Below are 18859 nucleotides of genomic sequence, written 5' to 3'. Positions count from 1 at the left end.
TTTCAGGGACACAATGCACTTAATTAACATATTCGTAGGCTTGTTTCTGGATTTGGGAAGCAGTGGCCCCTTTCACAGAGGAAAACATTTAAATCTTAAAAAGTGACCTTCTTTAGTCCAAATACTATTTAGCAATTCAGCTTAATTTGTTCTTTTCTTCTCTTTCCTTTCTTTTTTTTTTCAGTCCCAGATATGTTTCATTTCTTCTAAGGACTCTTCCATTTCCAAAACTGATTTTCCTCTTTGCATGTTGGGAATCTTTCACTTAACATAATCTTATTGTGTCCTATCAACAGACAGCAGAATATGTCACTTTAATTACACTTTAATTATACCAGAGATGGAAATCTTCAATGCCAGTTTTAAAAAAATGGAAAATGGGCTCTACATTATATTGATGACACCCTGAAAAGTCAGTGTTAAGTGTTGTTGATCACAGGAAAAAGCACCACTTTGAATGTTTAGGGTTATGTAACACCCACAAGTTTTAAAGGCGTTCTAGAGATACTGTTTTCCTATTGGAAATTATGTGGTGGTTTAATCTCCTAAAATGTGAAAATATAAGTGTATTACGTTTTTATTAGTATTAATTTTATACCAAAAGAAACAGCTCTGAAGCCAAATGCAAGGTTAGGTAAAGCAAACTCTTTGAGAAAATACTAGATCTTGGTCTTTAGAAACACTTTAAATTTAGATAACATAGATTTAAATTTGAGAATCACTTTCCAAACCACCCCACTTTCCAAAAGTTAAATGCATCTACAAATAATATTAATTATAATTGATCCTAGGAGACTTTTCCAAATACAGTTGTAACTTTTATGTGAAAAGTCACAATGTGGACAATTGTAAATAATCTGGTAAATGCAAACTCTTAACAGACTCAGAAAGAGAAATAGTGCATGTTTTCCTTCATATGCTGAATCTAGATTAAGAATCATAAAAGACTGGAAAACAGAAGGGGACTGTTTGGAAAGGGGACGATGACCAGGGGGCGGGGGAGGGGGCAGAGGGGACTAGAGAAGGTAATGGAGGAGTAAATATGATGAAAGCAAGGACATGCTATACATTCATGAATATACCATAATGAAACCCATTATATTGTACAATTATTATATGGTAATAAAATTAAAAACCCTCTTCTTTCATGTCTATTATATTAATTTTAACTACTGAAAATCTTTGAAGATTTGACTTATTAGAAAATTTTTAGAAATTTTAGTTTGATTGTGTATGCAGAATAGAATTGCTGTACTCTGAAGTACAAATTTCAGACTGCACTCATCTTTTGCAACACCAACGCTGTATATTAAACAATGTTTCTATGGGCTTACCACTTCCAGGGTACTGGCTAGGCACTTAGTAAGCACTATGGTAAGAAAAAAAAAAATCATCAAGAAGACTAACATGGCTCATTAAATGGAATCTTGCAAAAGTCATTAACAGATTTTCAACTGAAAACATAATTGAAAAGAATACTCTTTCATGAAATTTGAATATATAATACATATGGGAGACATGTGTAGGGTTTGCATCTATAAAGACACAAGAGCCACTTATTGTAAATAACAAAACCAGTTTCAAAATACTTATTAAAATAATTAAAATAATATAAATATATATAGCTTGTGATAAACTTTTCACACTAAAGGTAAAACTTTAGGTATCAAATGAATAAAACAACTTTTTACGCAAATTATATCTGAAAGTGTATGTGGATCATAAGAAACTGGATTTTTTTTTAAGGTTTCCAGCTGATTTATTTGGAAACAACGTTATAGTTTTCAATAAAGTTTTATAATAAATGAGTTCCAATTGTTTAGAAAATAAGTGTGAGGGTAATATAGCATCTAAAATGCTTCCTCAAAGTAAAGAATCTAGCTAAGGGTGGTATATAGTGTTAACTATTATAGAAATATTCACAATCATATAGAAATATACCTTAGTTTCTATGCCATATTATAGAAAATAATCTTAAACTAGATATAATACATACAAACAGAAGGCAAATAAAACTGTAGTTTAAAAAGGGGATAAATATGAACACAGAAAACCTATGAACCAAATACATTTTTAAATATTTCTTTCATAGAATCTACTTAGGTAAGTGATTATGGAAAAGCAAATTTGAAAAGTTGGTGTCTAGGTTATGGACTAAAGAAAATTATAAGAAGATATATTGCCCATGGAGTGAAAATACATTTTCCCATTATAGTAGGGTTAGAGGTTACATCATAAAATACTTTATTTGAGTTTTTTGTGGTTTGCCTCAGATGATTAGTTTAGAGGAAATAGATGAGCCTGTACCGTGTTAGACACTATTATGTGAAGAATATTCGAGACAATAGGCTTTTCGTTCTTTCCTACAGGTACAAGATGTAAGTGAGTATTTGGGGAATATGGAATTGGATTTAAATGGGAACATTAATATTGAAGTTCTTTTCTAGAAAGATATTCTATCAATCACATGGCAATATAATTTGTATCACTAATTAAAAAAAAATGTTCTTGAACAAGTTTTGCCCATTCTGAGACCTGAGGATTAGCATATTTAGCTTAGTGTTTTTATTATATGTGTCTGCACAGTATGTGACAACGTATCTCATGAACGACAAATACAGTTTTCTCACTGCTATATTCCCTGTGTACAAGAGTTCCTGGTGCACACTGACTGCTCAGTAAATATTTACTGAGTGAATAATTCACTGCATATTTGAGCATATTCTGCCTGTTCTTCTTTTGTACTTGATATATTATAGAAATATACCAAATATTGTACTTTGGACACAAAACAACAAAAAGTTCAGTATCTTGTACATCAGTTAAAATGAAGTGTCTTATGAATTCCCAATAATTTTCCTTATTTTTATGATTCCATTATAGAATGTTAAAAATTGATTTTAAGTAATTTGAATTCTAGTGTGTCAACATGTATGTATTTATGTATCTTTCACAAAATTTCTGCTTCAGATACTATTATTTATATAAAAATCTGTTAAAAATTGTGCATCTTTCCTATTTTTTCTTTTATACATCATCCACTTCCCCATTTTTTTTTTTTTTTTGGTATTTCAAAACTTCATATAAATGACCATTTTTTTTTGAAAAGAGCAAGTATTTACCTATATTTATTAGGTGTTACAGAATGAGGTAAGGTACTTATCCTTCTTTACATACAAATTAATTCCATCACAAGAACTAAGCTCCAATGCATTAAAAATAAAATGAATGTATTTTTAAATAATTTAGTGCATTAAGGCTTGACTGCAGTGTTTGGGAAGTTCCACATTGATTTGAACTCAAAATTACTCTACATTAGGAAGCAGAGCATGAATTAGACATTGAACTGATCTCCTTTGTATAAGGGTAAAGATAAAATATTCTGGACAGTTAAGATAAACAAAACAGTATACTGTTTGAAGGTTGCTTTAGATTCAACACTTCATAGTTAAGAGCATCATTAGAGGTCCAGAAATGTATTATTAGCATATCCTCTTAAAAATGTCATTTTACTAATCTGTAGTCACCATTTCTAAATGTATTAAAATTAAAAGAGAACTCTCAGTTTTGTATTTTAGAGTACATTTTCTCCCTATCCCAAGCTTTGGTAGACTCCCCATTAATGTAGCTGCCTCTCATAGCTTTTGAAACATTTTGAATATATTTGCCAATAGATGCTTGCATTGTGCTGTGTCTATTGCTATTCTTAGACTTTTAGCACTTATTTTTAAATAGAAAAAGAGCAGCCACATTACCTTTCTTGAATATTTTAAAACTTAAATTATTACATTATCTCGGGAGTGCCTAGAACTTAGGCATTCTAGCATTGAGTAAGTGCATTTTCCAGACCATATAATATTGTTAGTTTCTAATAAACCCCTTTGTACCCCCAAGTAATTAACCAAAAGCCATGAAGTTGTCTTGGAACTGTTTGTCATTTAAACAATCTATCCATAATTCCCATTTCATGCTAAACTTTAATGACTTAACACTTTTTGCTTAATATCACTGTTGGATGTACATGGAGAAAGGAATAGGGAGATAGGATTTTTTTTTTTTTAGCTAAAAACTACTCAGCATCCAGCTAATTAATCTGCTCACATTGGTCTAATCTATTTTCTATTTGTGTATGAGAGCTCCCATATTTCTCCCACTGAAATGACATCACATTTGCAAAGGTAAATTTGGAGAAACAAGCTAGATCAGAGGAATCCTCAGTCAAAAGTGAGCCCCACACTCTGGTGTTATCTTTTGGTGACAGGCTAGAACGTGGGTTCCTTCGTCCTATAGCTGCATTTTCCAGATCGCTCCATTAGGTTGCTAATGCCTGCTATCATTTTGTATACCTACCAAGCTACAATGTAGTCTTGGGGCTCCGGCTCAGAGCATAACCCAAACACAAGCTTTTGACCTGTCTGGCGCACTTGCATTTGTCACGGGGGGCCAAGGTGGTGCGTAAGTGGGCGGTAGATATGGCAACACTTCCACTGGGTGAACTTTGGGAGGAATCCAGGACGTGAATTTAATGGGAGGTGAAGCTGCGACAGTACTGGGAAGTTAGAGCGGCCAACTGCAGGAAGCCATGCTTCATTACACCCTTCATGGAAGCTGGCACCCTCTCCCAACCATTGTTACCCGCGGGCCAGTTCTCCAGGCACAGGCCTTCAGGTAGGTTCCCAGTGCCACGCGAGACGGACGCCCCCACCCCCGGGGGGGGAGACGCACCCTTCAGCGACTCCGGCCCTCCCCCCCCGCCCGCCGCGGCCTCTTCCCCCCACGCGCGCCCCGGGCCCGCGAGGCCAGGGCGGCCCAACGTCCCCGGGCCGCGCGCGCGAGCGCAGCGCCCCGGAGCCCTCCGGTCGACTCACTCCGGCCGCGCCGAGCAGCCGGCTCCGCTCGTCGGTTCCCCCACCTCCGCACACCTCGGCGCCGCCGAGCGGTGCGGGGGGGGGGTGGAGGGGAAACCCTGGAGGTAGGCTGGGGCCGGGGTTGGGGGGGGACGGACGACGACGGGCGCAGCGGCGGCGGCGCGCACGCAGGCCTCGCCTCTCCGGGGCCGCCTCCCTGACGCCGGCCGCAGGGCGGGCCGGCGCGCACGCCGGGTGACGCTCGGAGGAGGAAGCGCAGCCCCTTCCCTTCCCCTCCCTCGCCGCCCCGGGCCCAGCGGGAGCCCCCCAGTGCGCCTGTGCGGAGGCCTGCTTGATTATGTGTGCCCTCCTCGGGCGGCGGCGTTAGCGGCCGGGTGGAGGTGGGGAGGGAGGACGCCGCGGAGGAGGCGGAGGAGGAGGCGGAGGAGGCGGTGGCGGGGAGGTGGGGGGGGGGAGTCAGCAAGGACATGGCTCCTGACTCCTGTGCGGAACGTGAGTGACTGAGCGGCAAAGCCCGAGTGAGCGAGCGGCCGAGCGGGCGGGTGGACGGGCGGGCGGGCAGGCAGGCGGGCGTGCGGGGCCGGGGCGGAGCGGGGCGGGCGAGGGGGCTGCGTGTGGGGAGCGCTGGCTGCCTTGCTCGTGTTTGTTAATGGTCCCCCCCCCTCCCCAACTCCCTCTTAGATGGTCTCTAGCGACCGGCCCGTGTCACTGGAGGACGAGGTCTCCCATAGTATGAAGGAAATGATTGGAGGCTGTTGCGTTTGCTCAGACGAGAGAGGCTGGGCCGAGAACCCGCTGGTTTATTGCGACGGGCACGGCTGCAGCGTCGCGGTGCATCAAGGTAAACACCCAACCGCCCGCCGGGCCGAACCGGCCCCGCTCCCAACCGTCACGGCTCCCCCCCCTCCCGCCCGCCCGCCCGCCCGCGGCGGCAACTGCCACCGCCGCCCCTCCTCCCCCGGCTCGCCCGCCCGCCCGCCCGCCGGCCCGCGGCCCCGCCCCGCCCCGTGCGCACGGCCTCGGGGGGAGCCCGGCGTGGTGGCCGCGGGCGCGGGCCGTGCCTCGGCCTGTGGGAGAAAAGTGCGTGTGGCCCCGGCTGTCATGTGATTCGGCGCTCACTCTCTCAAGTGTCATTTGGTGGCTGCCTGCCTGGCTGGCTGCCTGCGGCCGGCGGCCCGGGTCCGCGCCTGGGGAGGGGAGGAGCGTGCGACCCGCGCTGGAGTCCCCGGGACGGTGTGGTGGTGGCTTTGGGAACCGGAGGCTTGTTCTCCTACCTACCCCCCCCCGCCCCATCTCCTCTCCTCCCCTCCCCTCCCCTGCCAGCTCCCTCTGCCGCAGTGTGTCCCTGGGAGACTTGCTGTGGTCTGGGGCAACCTGCCTCTCCAGGTGGAGGGAGAGAGGGAAGGTGGGCCCTGCTGCTGCACCCCAAGCTCCGTGGCAGAGACCTCTCTCCCCCCCGCTGCTGCCCGCCGCTGGGTGCTGCTGTGAAGACAGTGGAAGGCGCCCATGAGGGGAGGGAGTGTCTGGGCTGTGGGAGGAAAGCGGGTCAGTGGCTGCTGCACGGCCTGCATGGCTCCAGAGACGAGTCTTAGTTTATTTTTGGGTACTATCATTAGAATGCTTTGGATCATCTCCCCCCCCCCCCCCCCCCGATACTGGGGACCTCTCTAAGATATCTTTCTGGTTATTGAAGTTTCTGACCGTCCATTTCAAGTGGTAAAGGGATCCAGGACGAAAGACTAGATGATAAATATTCTTGGTGGCTTACTGTGTGGTCATCAGCCAATCCACCCTTCCTGTCCCTGAGGCTAACGCTGAGTGGTGGAAGTTTTGGTGTTTTTCAATAGGGTCTTTCTATGTAGCCCAGGTAGGACCCAGACATGCAGCAGTCCCCCTTCATTAACTCTCAAGTGCAGAAATTATAGGTGTGAGCCTAAGGAAGTTGTAATGTAATGAGAAGTGTCCTACCAAAGGGGAGAGAGGGAAATTGGAGCATAAGATGCCAAAGTGAAATTTTTATTTCAGTTTTTATTATTTTGAGACAGGGTCTCATCAGCTCTTTCTCATCTTGAATTCAATTAATTTTGTAGCCCAGGTTTGCCTCCAGACCCAGAGTGTTCCCTGCTTCTGCCTCCAGGGTGCTGGGATTAAAGGCCTATGCCATTACACCCCCAGATTGTTTTGAGTCTCCAGTAGCCCAGGCTGACCTTGAGTTCCCCATCTTCATGCCTTCCCTGTGCTAGGATTTCAGGCATGCACTACTATTCCTGGGTTGTACCGTCAGGAGGATGAAACCCAGGGCTTTGTGTAGGATAGGCAAGCACTCTGCCAGTTGAGCCAAAGTCTGGCCCCAAAGTGCATTCGCCCCCTTCCTCCCTAGACATTTCCTCTGTAACAGCGCTGGTTATACTGGAGCTAGACCAGACTGGCCTGAAACTCTCAGAGATCTGCCTGCCTCTGCCTCCCAAATGCTGGGATTAAAAGGCATGCATCACCACTCCTGGTCCCAAAGTGCATTCTTTCAAGAATCAAGTATTACCATTTGGGAGGGGCACATTTAGACAAGTAATGATATTGAGACAGTAACTTAAACTTCAAAAGAAACTTAATTGGCTTTTTTAAAGGAGAAAGTTACACATTGTCCTAGATACTTGAGAGTCTTTTGCAAAAAGGAAGGAAAATTTATGCCAGACATACATAATTTCTGTTTTCATTGGCATTTGTGTATGTTACGATCTTTAGTTGGGATAAAAATTAATGGTTATGGCATTCTCGTACAGATATCTTGTTATACTTTGCTCAAATATATTTCTCCAATACCTTTTCCCCTCTGCTTTTCTGTCTGGGGGCAGGGCATATCTCATAAATTTTTGGATCAAAAATTATTTTGTTATGTAATCTTTGCTTGTCAATACAGAAAATGTACATCTAAATTTTTTTCCCTTCTAGAGGTGCTTAAATAAAAGTGTGTGTTTGGACTCTATGCTGTTTCTTTTTTCTTTTTTGATACAGGGTCTCACATAGCCCAGGCTGGCCTCAGAATTGGTATGCAGGTCTTGAACTCCAGTTTTTTGACTTTTGCCTCCCAAGTGTTGGGATTACAGATGTGTACGATTACCACCAAGTCATTGATGCTATTGTTTTCTTTACTTCGATTTACACAGGTTTAAAGGAGATTAGCCGAGGCATGGTGGTTTATGCCTGTAATCACAACTCTGGGGAGGGTCAGGCAGGAGGATCTTTTTGAGTTTGAGGACAGCCTAGACTCAATTAGGACAACATGTAGTTCAATTGAAGTAAGTAGGTATCATACACAAAGCCCTGGATTTAAACCAGTGTGGAATAAACCTAGCATAAAGGCATGGCCTGTAATCTCAGTACTCAGTAGGGTCAAAACCTCAAGTTCATCCTAGGGGTTGCGTAGCAAGTTTGAGGTCAACCTGTGCTATGGGACACTCAAAAAGTTCAGCTCTTGGTATTTAGAAAGCTCTGTTGATTTTATTTTATGGTTTCCCAATATTTTAAGACATTTTCTGCTGAGTAAGATGGAATTGAATGTGTTTATAAGTTCTCAGAAAAGTTGAAAATCTTAACAAATTAAATATGAACATTAAAACCAACTTTTTCAGTGAGTGAGATGGCTCAGTGGTTAAAAGGCACATGCCACCAAGCCTGACCAGTGTGGTGGTTGAGACTCATGGTGGGAGGGAGAGAGCCAACTGCTGAAAGTCCTCTGACCTCTACTGCTCACCCTGGCACACTGGCCCCCACAACATACACAAGAATAAATAAATAGTAAAAACATTTTGTAAGTTGCTAAACCAAACAAGAAATCAAACTTTTTTCTCCTTTTCCTTTTGTTTTCATGCTGAGGGTCAGATTCAGGACTTTGTTCATGCTAGATGAAGTTGTTTTTTCAATATCTGTGAACTGCTCCAGTAGCCCCCCCCCCCCCCCCCAATCCCTTGGACTTTATAGATTCTCACTGTGTAACCTAGTCTGGCCTGAACTTGAGGTCCTCTGTTTTAACTTCCTGAGTGCTGGGATTACACCATGCCCAGTTTAAAACAAAACCACCTCGTCCCCTTATAAACAAGGAGGCTGGGCCAGTGACATGGTCTAGTTATAAGGCACTTCTTGCTAAGCCTTGAAATCAATTGTTGGACCCATATAGTGAAAGGAGAGAACAAATTCCTGGAAGTTGACATACACATGTATATACAATAAATAAAATATATTCTAAAAAAATTTTCAAAAAATGAGGCTGTGAATTAGGTATGTGAACATGAGAATACTTGGGGTATGCAAATCATATAAATTTTTTTTAAATAACATTGTATTGAAATACAATTATATACTGTGCAGTTCACCTGTTTGGAGTGTAAAAATCCAGTGGTTTTTGATATATTCATAGAGTTGTGCAAACACTACCACAGTTTGTTTTAGATCTTTTTCATCACCCTGATAAAAAGCTTGGATCCATTAGAAGTCACTTCCTGTTTCTACCTGATTCTCATATACCTAGATTACCACAACTTTGTCTATTAATTTGCCTTTTTTGGATATTTCACATAATTTTTTTTTAAGTGCTAGGGATAGACTCAGGTCCTTGAACATGCTGTGCAGAGTGCTCTACCATAAACTTTCACTTTAGTATCGAATAACCTGGGCTGGCTTTGAATTTGTTGTGTGATAAAGGTTGGCCTCCATTTCCTGAGTGCTGACATTATAGGCTTGCTGGAGATAAGCCACAACCCCAGCAGCTCACAAGTATTTCACTGTGGCATATTTTCTTTTGTATCTGTTGCTTGTCTTAGTCTTAATTTTTTGTTCTTAATCTCTGTTTTTGTTGTTTCATTCATTTGTGTGCTTGTACACCCAGCACTTTAAAGAGGCTGAGGCAGGCTATAGTCAGTGAAATTCTACCTCAAAGCAATAGGAAACACTTGGTACTTAAACTATAGGGCAAGGAATGAATCAATGAATTTCTGATTTATTCTGTACATCAACTTGTGCTAAGTTTACATAATCACTGAAAAACAATATCCCAACATGCAATTTAAAAAAACTAACGTAGCATTTTGATTTATTTGAAAATAGAGTTTCTGTGCAGTTCAGAGTGACTTGAAACTTAGAATCATCTTGGTTTAGCCTCTATAGAGTTTTGTGATTACATTTATGTACTGTCATACCAAACACTTTTTGGATTTTAGTGGAAATAACTCAGAAGGTTGAATTTTTAAATTTTATTGTTATAATTTTACTTATTAATTGAATGTACCCTCAACATTATATAAAATAATTTATAAAGCAAGGTGTTGAATAGTGTGAGAAGTAGTTGATAGGGTTTAAAAAGACCTTTTTCTTAGTTTTCAAATATAAATATTTTGTTTTCAAATTCAAACAATTTTGTTTTCCCACAGCTTGCTATGGCATTGTTCAAGTACCTACTGGACCATGGTTTTGCAGGAAATGTGAATCTCAGGAGAGAGCAGCCAGAGTGGTAAGGACTGTTTATCAAAAATATTTAAAAAAAACTTAGTAGTTTAGGATGCTAAATATTAAATATTGACTTCAAGCTTTAAACTGATTTTGTAAAATCTGAAAAATTAAGTTGTGTGTGTATGTGTGTGTGTGTGTGTATGTATGTATGTATGTATGTGTGTATGTATAAGTGTCTAAGTGTCACAGGGTACTTTGAAAGTAGAGATAAATGATATTCAGGAACTGAGGAATTAAATTCAGGTCCTCTTACATGTTACAAAAACACTATACCTCTGAACGGTGTTTTCAGCACTCTACCCAGGGTCTCTTTACTAGAGCTGGCTTGCTGGTGTTTCTGTTAGATTTAATAAGTATGGAGGGAAAAATTTAGGGTTTTAGTTACTGTCATTTTACTATATTTGTGGTGTGTAGTTTACCTTTCAGTACTCTTTGTTTTCACATCGTAACAATTTTGACAAGCAGCAAAGGGTTTCTGTTTTTGTTTTTTTAAACTTGTCACCGTCTTTGTGAGCACTTTGGTGACTTTTTGGGAAATGAGAGAGGTTTGGCCCAAAGTTAGAAAACAGACATTTCAACCTCTTTTCTTGGGCATATAGCAAAAGTAGAAGTTTTATTTTTGCCTTGGGTGGTTCTAGGTGAGTAGCCCTTAAGGCCCGGTAGCTTATATAAGATAGTGAATCTCAGTTGATTGTATGTGAAAATCCAGTGTAGCAGAATTATAGCTAATTATTGTAGTGTTAAAATAATAGGACTTAGCAAATGGAAGATGAAGTCAATCATGCACATTTCAAGACTTTGAGGGAGTGTAGTTCAGTTGGTAGAAAGCTTGCTTAGTGTGCATGAGGGGCCCTAAGTTCCACCCCACCATGCATGAAAGTGGGTGTGGTGTCATACACATCTGTAATCCTAACGCTCAGGAAGTGAAGGTAGGGGATCAAAAGTTAACAGTCTTCCTTGGCTATAGAGTGAGTTCTAGTTTGAGACTAATCTGGGTTTCAAAAGGGGTGTGTGTGTGGAGAGACTTGAAATATGGAAAGTCTACTTGTTCACTTTTTCTCTGTGTTGGATGTTATGTTTAGGGTGGTTTCTAAGCAAATGAATTAGCTTGAATTACCAGAATTATCAGTAAACACTCACAGTGAAATGAGGAGGACAAGGCATTAAAGACATAAGAGGAAAAGTACTGGTTGGGATGTGGTGTGATGCCTCAAATACTAGTCATTTTTATCCCTTTGTTTTATAGAAGTGGTCAGAATGTCAAGGTAAATATGGTAGCTATATTGGGAGCATGTTTTATTTCAATTTATTTAAATTGGTGGGATGTGGGAAACCATTAAAAAAGAGGTATAGTTTTTTAAATTCCTGTAGTGACAATTATGAGACAGAAGTCTGATTCTAAGCTTGTGTGAACAAAACAGTAATTTTATTGTAAGGATGTAGGAACCAAGAGTCTTAATATGGACAGGAACTGGAGCTAGTCCTGTTATCTCTCCTGCAGTACCTTCCTTCTTATCTTTGTGAAAATTATCGACTAGGAGTTAACCTCTCCAAGTGTTTAACTATGTTCCAAATACTGTACTAAATGTTTTTAATACACCAATTACTTCATTTAATTGTCAAATTCCTGAAGTAGTTCTCATTTTATGGATTAGAAAGCTATAGTTTTAAGGGAAATACATATCTAGAATTGCAATCTAGGCAGCCATTAAGTTGTTTTCTACCTTCTTATATTGCCTCCTGTGGAGAGGGATGACTATTTCTCAGCTCCTCTTTTCACCTTTCTGTCTCTCCCAATCTCTTTTTGAGACAGGTCTTTAACTTACTATGGAGACCTGGCTGGCTTGCCTCAAACTATTAACCTCTTGTCTCAACCTCTTGCGTGCTGAGATTGGTGAGGGCTGCCATACCTAGGTAGCTTATGGCTTTAAAAAAAAAAATCTTTTGGAATTCAAAAACAAAAAAAAATTGTGTGTGTGTGTGTGTGTGTGTGTGTGTGTGTGTGTGTGTGCACTTGAAAAAGAGTGTGAGTTAGAGGACAGCCATTTTATCAGTCCCCACCTTTCAAGTTCTTTACGATGGTCTTGGTGAAGCATGGTGGCAAATGGCTTTAATCTCAGCATTCAGGAGGCAGAAAAAGCCTGGTCAATACAGCAAGTTCCAGGATAGTCAAGATTACATTGATCTTGTCTCAAAAATGTAAAAATAAAAGATAAAAGAAAGAGACAGTCTCTTTTACTCTGCATAAACAAGTGAGCTGGCCTGTGAGCAGATGTCCCAGCTCTACCTCTGTAGAGGCTTGCTGGGCTTACAGGTGCTTGTACTACTAAGTCTGCCTTTCCCATGGGTTCTGGGCATCTGACCTCAGGTGGTCAGGGCTGGTGTGTGGTACTGGTGGCAAGTTCTTATATACACTGAGTTGTCTCTCCAACCTGTACCTCCTGTCCTAAGAGCCTAAAATCTCAAATCTGAATCTGATATTCTTTTGGTTAAAATTGCCCTGGACTGGTTTGACTTGGATGTGGTGCCTACCTCTAGACCTCTTTAAGATCAGATCAAGTTGCTCAGATGCAGTTAGGGAATTCTTGATCAGAAATGGCTCACTTGCCAGAAAAGAGTTGTAAGCTGGTTGTAAGTACTTTGACAGATATGGAATAGTAATGATTCAGAAAGATAAAGCAGCATTTTCAGAAAACTGTTTTTTTGTTTTCAAGACAAGGTTTCTCTGTGTAGCTTTGGAGCCTGTCCTGGAACTTGCTCTGTAGACCAGGCTGGCCTCGAACTCACAGAGATCTGCCTGCCACTGCCTCTCACGTGCTGGGATTAAAGACGTGCACTACCACTGCCTGGCCAAGAAGACTGTTTTTGTTGGATAGTATGTAGAATGCATTTAAAAGGTGAGATTAGAAAAAGGTACAGGATGATACTCTCAGAGATGAAGGACGACCTTAAAGAGAGGACATTGAAATCCACCAGGAGCACCTTAAAAGGAAGAGTGATGGGTGACTGAGTGACATCTCAGTTACTCTAGAGTGATTTTACCATCGTTAATAACCATTATGTAGGAAGTATGGCTCAGTACATAGAATGTGTACTTCAAAGCCCAAGGCCCTAGGAACAAGCAAAAGTTTCTCAGAGTAATAGTGATTGAAGATGAGGCGATAGAAGAGAGAACAAATGAAAGCCCTGAGCTGGCTTATTGGGTAAGGGAATGTGCCACCAAGACCAACAACCTAAGTTTAACCCTGGGAACATACATGCCACAAGTTGTTCTCTGACCTCCACTCACATTCCAGATCATACCTCCAAATAAAACACAACAAAAAACAAACCAAATAAATGTAAACTTAAAAAAAAGACCTGGAGTGTTTATCATGGTGAAACATGCGAGTAATCCCAGCATTCTAGAGGTAGGGGGAGGAGTTTGAGTTGGAGGGTAGCTTGGGGTGCTGTCTCAAAAATTAAGGAAAAGAAAAATCGAAACGTCAAACATGGTGGCTTATGCCAGCACTTGGGAGGCTGAGGCAGGAGGGTTGCTATGAGTTTGAGGTCAGTCTGAATTGCATAGTGGTTTCTAGGCCAGGCTGGTCTCGGTAGAGTGCGACCCTGTTTCAAAACCAACAAAACAAAAATAAAATCTCCCCCACCAAAAACCAAAAGACCCCAGTCAGACAACAACAACAAACCAAACAGACAAGCAAAACTCCCTTATTGTAGAGCTGAGGACGGCTTGACATTTAAATAAAAAAAAAAAATGTATGTGTTGTCCCTGAAAAGGCCCTGGGGCTGGAGTTCAGGTGTTTGAGCTGCATGGGAACTGAACATAAGGGTCCTCTGGAAGAACAGTGTACATTCTTAAACCAGTACTGTCCCCACTGATGACTAAGCCGTCTCTCCAGCTACCTAAAGTAAAAAAAATACTTCTGTTATTGAAACAAGGTTTCACATAGCCCAAGCTGACTGAAAACTCATTGTAATTAACTGAGGATGACCCTGAACTTCTAATCATCCTGTCTCTGCCTCCCAAGTGCTGGGATTATAGGCCTTCACTTATTCCAGTTTTATAAAATTTACTTTTTTTTTATTATCTGTGTTTGTGGCCTCTGTGGATTTGGAAATTAGATTTCCTGTAGCTAAAAGTTACAGCCCATGAGCCTGTTGTGGATGCTGAGAACCAGACTGTTCCTCTAAGATCAGTACATCACTAAGCCATCTCTCCAGCCCTAACAGATTATTAATAGGCAAGTTTATTTCCTGCACTCAGTTATTGAGACTCTGTTTTCATCACTCTCCCAAAAGAAAAAAAGAAATTAAAAGATTAAGTTGATATTTTTATTTTATTCTTCACAGTCTGAATAAATTTTTATTAACTTACTCTCTTTTAGACCATCCACATTTCAGTAGTCATCATATGTACACATCTACGAGTATGTATAATTTTTATTATTTTACAGGAATAGCAGCCTATGTGTTAGATTAAAAGATGCTGATGATTAAACCCAAGGACTTGGACATACTAAGCAAACCCTTAACCAGTGAGCCAAAGCTGCAGCCCTGCCCATGCTGGACTATCTGGGCCCTTGGTCCTCCGAAGTAGTTGTGACTGTAGACACAGTGATGCTGTACTTTGTGCATTCTTCTTCTCTTGTGCTGGGATTGAACCCAGGTCCTCACTGTTTTACCCTTAAGCTACACTCCAGCCCATTTGCCTTTATTTTGAAGTTATTTGGTATACATGTGTTTAGCATTTTCTTTATTTATTTTTATTTTTATTTTTTTATTTAAAATTAATTAATTTATTTTTCTAATATCAGCTTGATAGAGTATGTATTCTTATCTTAATAGTGAGATGTTTCATTGAGGCTTGCTCAGTAATTGAGTAAAACCGAAATTTATTATAAGCCACAATCGTCCTAGGGACCTCCATGCTATATATATAGCCTCCATGGTTCTGTGGGTTGTAGTCTGATTGTTCTTTGTTTTATATCTAGAATCCACTTATGAGTGAATACATACCATGATTGTCTTTCTGGGTTTGGGTTACCTCACTCAGGATGATTTTTTCTAGTTCCATCCATTTGCCTGCAAATTTCATGCTTTCATTGTTTTTCTCTGCTGAGTAGTACTCCATTGTGTATATGTACATTTTTTTCATTCATTCCTCAGTTGACAGGCATCTAGGTTGTTTCCAGGTTCTGGCTATTACAAATAGTGCTGCTATGAACATAGTTGAGCATGTATCTTTATGGTATGAATCAGCATTCCTTGGGTATATGCCCAAGAGTGGGATGGCTGGGTCTTGAGGTAGTTGGATTCCTAATTTTCTGAGAAGCCGCCATACTGATTTCCATAGTGGTTGTACAAGCTTGCATTCCCAACAGTAGAGGAGTGTTCCCTTTGCTCCACATCCTCTCCAACATTGACTGTCATTGGTGTTTTTGATTGTAGCCATTCTGACAGGTGTAAGGTGGTATCAGAGTCATTTTGATTTGCATTTCTCTGATGATTAAGGATGTTGAGCATTTCTTTAAATGTCTTTCAGCCATTTGTGATTCTTGTTAAGTGAATTCTCTGTTTAGCTCTTTAGCCCATTTTTTAATTGGACTTTTTAGTATTTTGATGTCTAGTTTCTTGAGTTCTTTATAGACTGTAGAGATCAATCCTCTGTCAGATGTGGGGTTGGTGAAGATCTTTTCCCATTCTGTTGGCTGTCTTATTGTCTTATTGACTGTGTCTTTCGCCCTGCAAAAGCTTCTCAGTTTCGAGAGGTCCCATTTATTAATTGTTGTGCTCAGGGTCTGTGCTGTTGGTGTTATATTTAGGAATAGCATTTTCATTATTGTGCTTTTGTGTGTTAGTTTGAATTCTAGGATAATAGCTATTTAGCTGGAAGTAAGATTTCATTTTAGTCTGCTTTCTGGTATGTTTGAGTAGACAGTTGGCAGCTTGTTCTCTTCAGGCTTGGCCTTCTTTTTTCATCCAAAGAAGAACGTTCTTTTATTTCAGAATATGTTCTTTTCTAGAAGAAAAGTATGATGGCTGACACTTGTAGCCTCAGCACTTTGGAGGCTGAGGCAGGAGGATTGAGGACAGGTAGCATTACATAGTGAGTACCTTGGGTTACAGAGTGAGACCCTGAACTCCAAAAGGAAAAAAATGTACTATCTTCCTTGTCTTCAAATACTGGCAACTCATTCAGTTTTCTTTTCTAACTATGATTTAGGTGTATGAGACTTTCATTCTGTTTTTCATGTCTTCTATTTGTTTTGTGTGTGTGCTTATATTATGGAAGCTAGCTGTCTTCATATTTATGCTTATTGTTTATCTAATGAGTTAAAAAAGTTCAGCCTAAACCGGGCGGTGTTGGTGCACCCCTTTAATCCCAGCACTCTGGAGGCAGAGGCAGGAGGATCTCTGTGAGTTCAAGGCCAGCCTGGTCTACAGAGCAAGTCCAGCCAGGACTGTTATACAGAGAAACCCTGTCTTGTGGGAAAAAAAACCAAAAAGGTTTCACCCTAAACCATCTGTAGATCACTACCCATTTTCATTCATGTTTTTGAGAAGATGGATTCATGATTCATTTTTAATTTTCACTTTGTATTTTATTTCATGCTATACCCCCCCCCCCCCCCCTTGAGACAGGATTTCTCTGTGTAACTGCCCTGGCTTTCCTGGAACTTGTTTTGTAGACCAGGCTGGCCTCGAATTCAGAGATCCACCTGCCTCTGCCTCCCACATGCTGGGATTAAAGGTGTCCACCACCGTGCTCTGCTCCATTTTTTTCTTTAACCAATTTGTTTTTATTTGTGTATGTGTGTGCGCATGCTTGTCTCTTATGCATATGTAGATGTTGGAAGACGGCTTGAAGTTCCTTCTCTCCTTACACTATGTTGGTACCTCAGATTGTCAGGATTGTCAGCAAGTACATTTACCCTTGGAGCCATTATTATGACCCTAAATTTAAAAAAAAATTTTTTTTTTCCTCTTAAAACCCAAGCTAAATCTTTGTGTATTTTGTACTTGCTCCTCTTAAAATTCAATGTGGTTAGGATGGGTGTGGTGGCCCATACCTTTAATCCTGGCTCTCAGGAGGCAGTTTGAAGCCTGCCTGATCAACATAATGAGCTCCAGGAAAGTCAGGACTACATAGACTTTGTCTCAAAAACAAAACAAAACAAAAAACAAAAAAACAAAAAAACAAAAAAAAACCCCAGAAAAAGTTCTATATAGTTAATCTTCATGGTAGTCTATAAATTGAGTTTTCTTTTTCCTTTTTCTTGAACCCCCAAGTCAGGGTTTCTCTGTGAAACAGTCCTGGCTGTACTGGAACTCACTCTGTAGACCAGGCTGGCCTCGAACTCACAGAGATCCACCTGCCTTTGCCTCCAGAGTGTTGGGATTAAAGGCGTGTGCCACCGCTGCCAGGCAGATTGAGCTTTCTTTTTAGCATTTTTTCCATTTTTCTCTCCTTTCCATCACTTTGGTCTTCCCTTTGTATGTGTGTGAGCTGCTGTAAAGTGAACCCAGGACCTCATGCATATTTAGCCTATGCTGCCTTATTTGTCTCACTCTATAGCCCATGTTCATGTGGAGTTCACTACATGACCTAGACTAATCTTGAATTTGGAGGCCATCTTTTTACCTCTGTCTCCCAAGTACTGAGATTATAGCCATGTACTGTCAGTTTCTAATTATTTGTGAATGTTCTTTCAGAATTTAATACCCTCTACTCCAAATGCTAGGGATTGAATTCAGACTCTCTCCCATGTAAGGCATGTTCTCTATCACTGAGTTACATCTCCAACTAGGATTTTAATATTTTTTTCTTTTTCTTTTTCCTTTTTTTTTTTTTCCTCCAGAGCGAGTTTCTCTGTGTTAATAGCTCTGGCTGTCCTGGAACACATTGTAGACCAGGATGGCCTTAAACTCGCAGAGATCTGCCTCCCAGTGCTGAGATCCAAGGGGGTGTGTATCACACCTGGCTAATATTTTCTTCTTATCCAGGTTAATTCTGATACTGTGATACTGGTTTACTTTTTTTTTTTTTTCGTGATTATTCTGGACACACAATCTTTTTTTCCTTGGTTTTTGGGAGACAGGGTTTCTTTGTGTAGCCCTGGTTGTCCTGGAATTTATATACCAGGCTAGCCTCCATCCACCTGCCTTTGTCTCCCAAGTGCTGGAATTAAAGGCATGCACCACCATGCCTGACCTGGCGCACATTCTTTTAAGTTGCTAATTTAGGAAAAATTAGTTCAGGTCAGAGAAATGTTTCTGGATTATATCTTTGATAATTTCATTTATCCTTTATATTCATAATTTGAGGGTTTTTTTGGTATGCTTTTGAGTTTGGGCCCTGGATCCTCTGTTATTAATTGATCTTAATTTTTATTTAGTATTTTGTATTTAACTTTCAGTTTTTTCTTTTGTTATTTTCATGTGATAGTTTACTTTGTTTTTTTAATTCTATATATAATCATTTGAAGTTC

The 18859-nt window shown here is 40.8% G+C and overlaps 1 protein-coding gene across 43 annotated transcripts in view; it reads left to right on the top strand.

Moving 5' to 3' along the window:
* Window positions 1-4518: 4518 nt before the first annotated feature.
* Window positions 4519-18859, top strand: part of Mllt10 (MLLT10 histone lysine methyltransferase DOT1L cofactor) — a 171156-nt gene continuing 156815 nt past the window's right edge. For 10 of the 43 annotated variants that reach the window (XM_076572652.1, XM_076572645.1, XM_076572641.1 and 7 more), the window contains exons 1-3: window positions 5293-5386; window positions 5550-5709; window positions 10292-10371. In XM_076572652.1, coding sequence (XP_076428767.1) covers window positions 5550-5709; window positions 10292-10371 — 240 coding nt within the window. In that variant the 5' untranslated portion in view covers window positions 5293-5386. Of the gene's footprint in view, window positions 4669-4783; window positions 4973-5002; window positions 5249-5278; window positions 5387-5549; window positions 5710-10289; window positions 10372-18859 lie in introns of those variants that run through there. The other 33 variants (XM_076572653.1, XM_076572646.1, XM_076572642.1 and 30 more) reach the window with 17 other exon arrangements.

This window comes from Peromyscus maniculatus, chromosome 5 (genome assembly GCF_049852395.1).
Source record: "Peromyscus maniculatus bairdii isolate BWxNUB_F1_BW_parent chromosome 5, HU_Pman_BW_mat_3.1, whole genome shotgun sequence".
Lineage (NCBI taxonomy): Eukaryota > Metazoa > Chordata > Mammalia > Rodentia > Cricetidae > Peromyscus > Peromyscus maniculatus.
The sequence above is the reverse complement of the archived record's forward strand: the minus strand, read 5'-3'. Positions and strand labels throughout refer to the sequence as shown.